The following is a 9,033-nucleotide window of genomic DNA, read 5'->3' as shown; positions in this document are numbered from 1 at the left end:
GGTCCTGAACACCCCCAAACCCCCCAGAGACTCTCCCAAAATCACCCCCGGACCCCCCAAACCCTCCCAGACACCCTGGATTCAGGGGGGGCACAGGGTGACCCCCCCTAATCGCCCTCCCCATCATCTTCATCACCAAAGTCCTACTGGGCACCCCCAAACTCCCCCTGAGACCCCCCCAGACCCCTCCCAAGATCCCCCCAACCCCTCCTGGAGGGCCCCCAAAACCTCCTGCACCCCCCCAACTGCCCCCTCAAATGAAGAAGGGGGGGCTGGTAGAAAAGGGGCCACAGGGACACCCCCCCCCCCCCTCCCCAATTTGGAGGGTCCTGGGGGAACCCCAATAAATCCACATCTATTTTGGTGTAAGAAATGGGTTTATTTGAGTCCGGGTGGAGGGGGCATGGGGACCCCCCCCTATGTGCAAACATCAAAGGGGACCCCAAAACCAGCCCAGCCCTCACCACAGAACTGGGGGCTCAGGGGGGTCCCATGGAACTGGAGGGGTCGGGTTACATTCATGATGGGGGGAAACCCCTAATTCTGCCCGCTGGCACCCCCAAGGATGGGGAGTGCTGGGAGAGATGGGGGGCACAGGGGTGATTTGGGGGGCACTAGGGGGTCAGTGGAGCTGGGGGGCTGGGAAGGGTTAAAGGGGTGATTTGGGGGGCTCTGAGGCGGGGCACGGGGGTCACCCATGGTGGAAAGGGCAGGACTGAGACCCCCAAATCCACCTGCAGGGGTCAGTAGGATGGTTTGGGGGGAACCCCCCAAAGGGCGCCCATGAGGGGAGCAGGATTGAGTCCCCCAAAAACACAGGGGTGGGGCAGGAATGGGTCCCCCAAAACTATGGTGGAGGCCATGGCTGAGACCCCCAAAAACCACCTTGGGGGGCAACACTGGGGTAATTTTGAGGGGTCAGTGGGGGGATTCAATTAGGGGAACCGCCCCCCAAAGAGCCCCCAAAGAGCAAAATTATGGGGGGGGGGGCAGGAGTGAACCCCCCAAAAACCACCTTGGGGGGGTCTCCACTGCTGTGGGAACACCCTAAAGTGCACTGGGGGGGGCCCGGGGTGGGTCCGGGAGCACCGGAGGGTTTCGGGTTTTGGGGGGCCCCGCCCGGGCCCCCCCTTTATCCACTCAGGGGGTGCAGGTCCACCTTGACCCTCTCGCCAGTGCTGAGCATCCCCACGGTGGGGAAGAGCCCCCCGGGGGGGACCCCGACCTCCCTGCGCCCCACGACCGTCCCGTTCCGTGTGAAGAACACCTGGGGGGCACAACATGGGGGGTCACCCCTCCATGGGGGGGCAGGGAGACCCCTGCCCCCCAAAAAAACAGGGGTAAAGGGGGGAGTGAGGCACAGAAAGATGAACCTAAAGGGAGGTGAGGGTGGGATTTTTGAGGGGGCACAAACACATGGGGGGGGACAGCCATATCCGAGACACACGGTGGGGTCACCCCAAAATACGAGGGGAGGGCAGGGAAACCCCAACCTCCAAAGAAGTGGGGGAAAGGGGTTGACCCCAAGGTGAGTCAATGTAAAGGGAACCCAGTGGGGGTTGTGGGGATTTTTGGGGTGATGGAGGATCCAGGGGCAGGGCACAAACACGTGTGGGGGTCATAGATAAACTGGGGGTCACCTTAAAATATGAGGGGGGGCGGGACACCCCCGACCCCCCCAAAATCCGGGTGTTGGAGCCCCCAGACCATCCCAACGGGGGGACAAAGGAGGAAGTTTTTTTGGGGGTGGGGGGTTTTTTAAAGCACAATTTTTTTTTGGCAGGCTGTCCCCACCCTTACCACGACCTTCCTGCCCTCCTGCTCCTGCTCCATGTCCTCCCCATCCTCCTCTTCCTCCTCCTCCTCCTCTTCCTCCTCCTCCTCCAGGTACATCACGTTGCGCACCTTCACCTTCACCTCGGGGGGCTCCGAGGCGTCATCGCTGTCACCTGGGGGGGGGGGGGAAAGGGTGAGGGACCCCCCCAGAGCCCGCCCAGGCTCTCAGGGACCCCAGCCCCGCGGTACCTTCGCTGTCCCGGCCGTAATCCCGAGGGAACATGATCCCACAGCCCATCACGTCGCCCTTGTAGCAGCGGGGGCCGAAGGGATCCCCGACGCCGCTGCCGTGGAACAGCTTTCCGTCATCTGGGGGGAGACCCCGAATTAGGGGGGACCCCCCAGTTCATGGGGGAAACCCCGAGGCACCCTCCATGAGGGTGCACCCCAAGGAAAGGGGGAGAAATGGGCAGAGAAAGGCGTTAGAGGAGGAGAAGGGGAAGAGGGAAGAAAGGGACAAGCAGAAGGGGACAACTGGGGACAGGGGGGGTCACAGAGGGACCCTCGAATTAGGGGGAGACCCTTCCCATGGGGGTGCACCCCAAAAAAAGAGGGAAATTGGGATGAGAAAGGAGGAAGGAAGAAGAGGGTGAAGGGGATGAAAGGGAAAACGGGGAGAAAGGAGGAAAAATGGGGGAAAATGAGGAGAGGGAGAGGGCATGGGGACCCTCCCGAGGGGCTGGAAACCACCCGTCAGACCTTTGGGGGGACTCCTAGACCTCCCCATGGGGCTGCACCCCAAAAAAAGGGAGGAAACTGAGTTGGGAAAGGGAGAAAGAGAATGAAGGACAAAAAAAAGGAGGACGGGAGAAGGGAACAGGGAGGGGTCATGGAGACCCCCCCAAATTAGAGGGGAGCCCCGAGGTCATGGGGGAGACCCCCAGACCCTCCTTATAGGGGTGCAGCCCAAAACAGGGCGGGGGGAAATGGGAAAGGGGTTTTCAGGGGGAGAAAGAGGAGGTCCCACTATTGGGGTCCTGCATTTGGGGGGGTCCCGCCCATTTTGGGGGTCCCCCCCACTTCTGGGGGCTCACCCGCGTGGTAGGCCACCGAGCCCCTGCTCCAGCCGGGGTGACGATTTTTGGGGTAGTCCTGGGGGGTGGGGGCACAGAGGAGTGGGGTGAGGGCAATGTGGGGGGCCCAGCCTCCCCAAACCCGTGGACCCAAATTTCCCCCCCCAACCCCTCATTTTTGACACGCCCCCACCTTTCAGCCCAGCCCCGGCCCGGTGGGGAGGTCCAGCCCCCCGTACCCCAAATCTGAGCTCCCTCCCCACCTTCCTTGGCCACTCCCAGCCATGGGGGGAGGCTCCAGCCCTCCCTTTCCTCCCTCTGTAACCCTGCACCCCCATTTCTGACCCACATCCCTCCCTTCCCTGCCCCTCCCAGCTCCGCAGGTGCCTCCACCCGCCCCAGCCCCCCGTCCCCCAACCCCGAGCCCCCCGCGCACCCTCCTGGCCACGCCCAGGGCGATGTAGCACTTCTCGCCCGGGTCCAGGATCTCCAGCTCGAAGTAGTGGCTGCGGGGGCTGAGCGGCCGCCGGGCCTGCGCCAGCCCCACGTCCACGATGCTCTTCCCCTTGCCCACGTACTCCAGCACCTGGGGCGCGGGGCGGGCTCAGACGGGGGGAAGGGGCACCCCCAACCCAGACCGGCCCCAGGTCCCTGAAATTCATCCCCTTCCCCACCTAAGAACAGCACCTGGGGGGACTGAACGGGGTCCCGGGGGGATTTGGGGGATCACGGAAGGTCGGGGAGCCCCGGAGACTCCCGGCGTCCTGACGTCCTTTACCCTGCCCAATATCATGGCCCCCCCCCTTTCCCCCTCCCCAGGACTGGGGGCTCCTCTTGTCCCATCCCCAAATCTGGGGACCCCTCTGTCCTTACCCAGCCCTTCCCAAACCCCCAGACCCCAACTTTCCTCCCCCTGTAACCTCAAATTTCGACATCCCAGCCCAGGGAGGGGCTCCAACTTCTTCCAACCCCCCCATACCCTCATTCTGAGCTCCCCTCCCCACTTCCCTGGTCCATCCCCAGTCCTGCGGGAGGCTCCAGCCCCCCTTTCCCCCCTCCCGGCCCCCTGTCCCCCCCGACCCCCCGGGTTCCCGGGTGCTCACGGAGCCGCAGAGCCGCACGTCATGGAGCCGCCCCCACTCCTCCTCCAGGCTGTCCACCAGCATCGCCCCCCCCTCGTCCTCAGGGGGCCCGGGGGGGGGCAGATGCAGCCGAACCTCCTCCCCCAGCGAGTGCAGCCCCACAGCTGGGAAGAGCCCCGGGGGAGACAGGGGCACCCCCAGACCCCCCACCTGCGATTGGGGTACAGGGGAGGTCGTGGCGGTCAGGGGGGAACAGCCCCGGGGGAGACGGGGCACCCCCAGACCCCCCACCTGCGATTGGGGTACAGGGGAGGGGACTGGGGGAGTCAGGGAGAGGGGCACCCCCAGACCCCCCATCTGGGATTTAGGGAGACATCGAAGTGGGAAGTGGGGGGGCTCTGGAGGCTTTGGGGTTTCAGGAGATTTGGGGGTCCCCTCATCCTCTGTCCATTCTCTGTGAAGAACAGTTGGGGGAGGGGCAAAAGGACCCCCTGTTTGGGGGGTCCTGGAAGCTTTGGGGGTCCTGGGAGGTTTGGGGGTGCCCCGGTGAGTTTTGAAGGTGGGGGTGCCCTCACCCTCTGGCCGTTCTTGGTGAAGAAAACCTGGGCTGGGGGGGCCCCAAATGAGCCCCTCTCGACGCCGCAGCCAATCCGGTCCCCAGAGCTGCACTTGGAGCCGAACTGGCGCCCCTTGGCCCGGCCACTGTAGAGCCTGGGACACACCAAAAATGGGGGGGACCCCGAATACGGGCGGCTCAGAACAAGGCGGTGTCAGAAATGGGGGACCCCAAACCTGGAGCAGACCCCAAATATCACGACAGTCCCTGGGCCCCAGTGTTCCCCAACACCTCCCAGTCCTGCTGCCCCCCGGCTCTCCCCCATATCCCGACACCCCCAAGATCCCAACCCCTCAATATCCTAACGCTCCCCAATATCCCAACACCCTCCTGCTATCCCGACATCCTTCACCTCACCGTTCAACATCCCAACATCTCCCAACGTCACGAAATTCCTCAATATCCCAACACCCGCGGGACAATATCCCAACACCTCCCCGCTACGGCGACATCCCGCAGTATCCCAACAATCCCCGCCACCCCGCCTCCGCTATCGCGACTCTCACTTTCCATCATCGGCGTGGTAGGCGACAGAGCCGGGCCCCCATCCCGGGGGGTGCTCGAGGCTGTGGCAGTGCGGGACCAGCCCCACGGCGATGGTGCCGCGGACCCCGCTGTCCACGATGGACACCTGCGCACGGGCCGGGGGCTCAGGGCTCCGTCCTCCCCCCGGACCCCCCCGGGCCCCCCGGCCCCCCAGTCTCACCTCGAAGTAGTTGCTGTCGCGGGTCAGCGGCCGCGGGGCCACGTAACAGCCGACCTCGCCCGAGGGGCCGCGGTAGCTGCGGGGGGCGGGGGGCTGAGACACCTCCGGGGGCGCTGAGACAGCCCCCGACCCCCCCCGGGAACCCCCAGACCCCCCCCCAGATCTGGGGGTGCTTCCAGACCCCTCCCACCCCCATGGGCACCCCCAGCCCCCTCTCTGTGGGTCCAGCCCCTCCCACCCTCGCGGGTGCCTCCCCCCTCCTTGGGCCCCCAGCCCCTTTCTGTGGGTGCCGTCGGCCCCCTCCATGTGCCCCCCTCGGTGGGGGCCCCCCGGGACCCCCCGGCCCCCGGGTACCTGAGGGTGTCCCCGTCCACCAGGATGTGCCGGGCGCGTTCCTGGCAGCGCAGGCCCCGATCCCGATCCCGGTCCCGATCCCGGTCCCGATCACGGTCCCGGTCCCGATCTCGGTCCCGGTCCCGGCCCTCCCGCACCTCCCGGATCTCCCGGATCCGCCGGCGCCAGTTCAGGAACCTGAAGTGCAGGTTCAGGTCATCCATGGCGGGGGGGCTCCTGCGGGGGCGGCAACGGTGGGACCCCCGGAAGGTCCGGAACCCACACACCCGAAACTGACACCCCAAATCAGACAGGAACCCCCCAAAGCCCGGCATCCCTCAAATCTGACCCCAAACACACCTGATACCCCAAACACACGTGTGACACCACAAAACTGCCCCCCCAACACACCTAAACCCACAAAACTCCTCCCAAAACACATCCGATCCTCCAAATTATACCTGAACCTCTTAAACATACCTGGCTCCCCAAAATATACCTGAACCCTCAAAATTAATCCCCAAAACACATCTGATGCTCCAAAATACACCCAAGCCCCCTAAAGACACCTGACTCCCTAAAATACACGTAAACCTCCAAAACACATCTGGCCCTCCAAACACACCTGGACCCCCAAAACACACCTGGACCCAAAAAACCCACCGGAGATCCCTCAAAATCGTCCTCCCAAACACTCACCTGACACCCCAAAACCACATGTGGCACACCCAAATCACACCTGACGTCCCAAAAAACTACATAAGATCGCCTAAAACTGCCCCAAACCCCACACCTGACACACCCAAATCACACCTGACAGCCCAAAACTGACCCCAAATCCCACCCCTGACTCCCCCCCACCAACCTCCCCCCATTGCCGGGGTCCCCCTTCCCCAGCATCCCTGCTCCCAGGACCTCCCGTGCCCCCCCATTTGCCCGCACCGCGGTCGAGCCCCCCCCATGGGATCCCTCAGACCTCCCCAGTTCACCTCAGGACCCCCGAATTCCTCCCACGTTCAACGTACCAGGGTCTCCCGCTCCCCGGACCCCCCCAGACTCCTCAGGACCCCTCCCAATCTCCCCCGGACGTCTCCAGACCTCCCAATGTTCCCCAGGGCCCCCCCGGCCCCCCAGTGCCCCCTTACCGGGGGTCCCGCCCCCTCCATGGGCCGCGCTCACATCCGGGTCCCTGTCGCTTCCACCTCCCTGCGCCCGCCCACTGCGCCCCGCGGGCCAATCGCCACCCGCTGCTCCGCGACTGACGGCTCCCTCAGCCAATCGGAGACCGTTGCGGACGGGAGGCGGAGCCTATCGGGAAAGCGGGGCGGGTATGTCAAGGTCACGTGACGCTGCGGGCATGGGGACGCGAGGCCCAAGGGCGCCCCCTGGAGGACGGTGGAAACTGGGGGAATTGGGAGGAACTGGGGGGGACTGGGGAAAACTGGGGGGACTGGGGGAAACTGGGGGGGACTGGGGAGAATTGGGGGCGACTGGGGGAATTGGGGGGACTGGGGTAAACTGGGGGGGACTGGGGAGAATTGGGGGGGACTGGGGGAATTGGGGGGACTGGGGAGAATTGGGGGGGACTGGGGGAAACTGGGGGGACTGGGGGAAATTGGGGGGACTGGGGAGAATTGGGGGCGACTGGGGAAAATTGGGGGCGACTGGGGGAAACTGGGGGGGACTGGGGGAATTGGGGGGGACTGGGGGAAACTGGGGGGACTGGGGAGAATTGGGGGCGACTGGGGGAAACTGGGGGGCACTGGGGGAATTGGGGGGGACTGGGGGAAACTGGGGGGACTGGGGGAATTGGGGGGGACTGGGGGAAACTGGGGGGACTGGGGAGAATTGGGGGGGACTGGGGGAAATTGGGGGGACTGGGGAGAATTGGGGGGACTGGGGAGAATTGGGGGAGACTGGGGGAAACTGGGGGGGACTGGGGAGAATTGGGGGGGACTGGGGGAAACTGGGGGGACTGGGGGAATTGGGGGGACTGGGGAGAATTGGGGGCGACTGGGGGAAACTGGGGGGACTGGGGAGAATTGGGGGGGACTGGGGGAAACTGGGGGGGACTGGGGAGAATTGGGGGGGGACTGGGGGAATTGGGGGGACTGGGGAAAATTGGGGGCGACTGGGGGAAACTGGGGGGGACTGGGGGAATTGGGGGGGACTGGGGGAAACTGGGGGGACTGGGGAGAATTGGGAGCGACTGGGAGAAACTGGGGGGGACTGGGGGAATTGGGGGGGACTGGGGGAAACTGGGGGGACTGGGGAGAATTGGGGGGGACTGGGGGAAACTGGGGGGACTGGGGAGAATTGGGGGGACTGGGGAGAATTGGGGGGGACTGGGGGAAACTGGGGGGACTGGGGAGAATTGGGGGGGACTGGGGAGAACTGGGGGGGACTGGGGGGAATCGGGGGGAAACTGGGGGCACTGGGGAGAACTGGGGGGGACTGGGGCAAATGGGAGGGACTGGAGAGAATTGGGGGAACTGGGGGAAACTGGGGGGCCGGGAGTTACTGGGAGGACTGGGGGGAATTGTGGGGGAAGACAGAGAACTGGGGAGACTGGTGGGAACTGGGAGAACTGGGAGGACTGGGGGGGGGGGGGTTTGGAGGATACTGGAGGCACTGGAGGGGCCCAGCTTGGCGTCAAACCAGTGCGAGGGATGTGGCTGGACTGGGAGTCCCTGGTTTGAACTGGGGTTGCTCTGGAGGGAGTTCAGTGTCCCCCAGACCCAGCTTGGGGGGGAGGACTTCACAAACAGCTCGATTGGGTGGGTTTATTAGAAATTAATTAATTAAGTAATTAACACACCCCCACCCCCCACGACACCACAGGGGATCACCGGGCACACCTGGCCTGGTGTCCCCTCTGCTGTGCCCTGTGGAGGTGGCACTGTGGTGACCCAGCACAGCCCCGCTGTCAGCCAGTGCTGCACTGGTGTCACTGTCACCTCGTTACGGGGGTGACACCGTGATCTGTTACAGCCCAGTGTGGCCTTGGGGTGTCCCATGCTGTCACCCAGAGTTCGTTGTGGGGGTGCCACTGGTACCGGGGCCCCATCACAGCCCTGTGTCACCACTGGGGTGTCCCAGTGTCACTGTCACCTGAAGTCCATTGTGGGGGTGACACTGAGACCCCCACCACAGTTCAGTGTCCTCCTGGGGTTTCCCAATCACCCCCAGTCCATCGTGGGGTGACCCTGTGACCCATCACAGCTCAGCATCCCCACGGGGTGGCCCAGTGTCACTGTCACTCACAGCTCAGCGCGGGGGTGACACTGTGACCCTGTCCCTGCCTGGGGTCCCCATGGGCTCTTCCCGTGTCCCTGACCCTGTCACATCCTGGTGTGTCTGCTGAGCTGTCCCAGTGCTCCTGTCCCAGCCAGGTGTTACTGTCCTTGTCCCTGTCAAATCCCAGTGTTCCCATCAAGCTGTCCCTGT

The 9,033-nt window shown here is 64.5% G+C and overlaps 1 protein-coding gene across 2 annotated transcripts; it reads right to left on the bottom strand.

Moving 5' to 3' along the window:
* Positions 1 to 358: 358 nt before the first annotated feature.
* Positions 359 to 6,812, bottom strand: SPRYD3 (SPRY domain containing 3). 2 transcript variants are annotated; one of them, XM_068997541.1, is made up of 11 exons: positions 6,732 to 6,812; positions 5,608 to 5,823; positions 5,254 to 5,329; positions 5,054 to 5,178; positions 4,507 to 4,642; positions 3,953 to 4,141; positions 3,286 to 3,435; positions 2,871 to 2,928; positions 2,026 to 2,145; positions 1,801 to 1,949; positions 359 to 1,267 (listed from the first exon to the last, which is right to left on the bottom strand). In XM_068997541.1, exons 2-11 carry the CDS (start codon positions 5,808 to 5,810, stop codon positions 1,133 to 1,135), a joined length of 1,341 nt encoding a protein of 446 aa, XP_068853642.1. In that variant the 5' UTR covers positions 5,811 to 5,823; positions 6,732 to 6,812; the 3' UTR covers positions 359 to 1,132. The 2 variants fall into 2 exon arrangements, with proteins under 2 accessions (XP_068853642.1, XP_068853643.1); XM_068997542.1 differs by lacking the exon at positions 6,732 to 6,812 and adding an exon at positions 6,286 to 6,320.
* Between the last annotated feature and the right edge of the window lie 2,221 nt (positions 6,813 to 9,033).

The sequence above is a fragment of the Aphelocoma coerulescens genome, chromosome 29 (assembly GCF_041296385.1).
Source record: "Aphelocoma coerulescens isolate FSJ_1873_10779 chromosome 29, UR_Acoe_1.0, whole genome shotgun sequence".
In the NCBI taxonomy this organism is placed as follows: domain Eukaryota; kingdom Metazoa; phylum Chordata; class Aves; order Passeriformes; family Corvidae; genus Aphelocoma; species Aphelocoma coerulescens.
The sequence above is the reverse complement of the archived record's forward strand: the minus strand, read 5'-3'. Positions and strand labels throughout refer to the sequence as shown.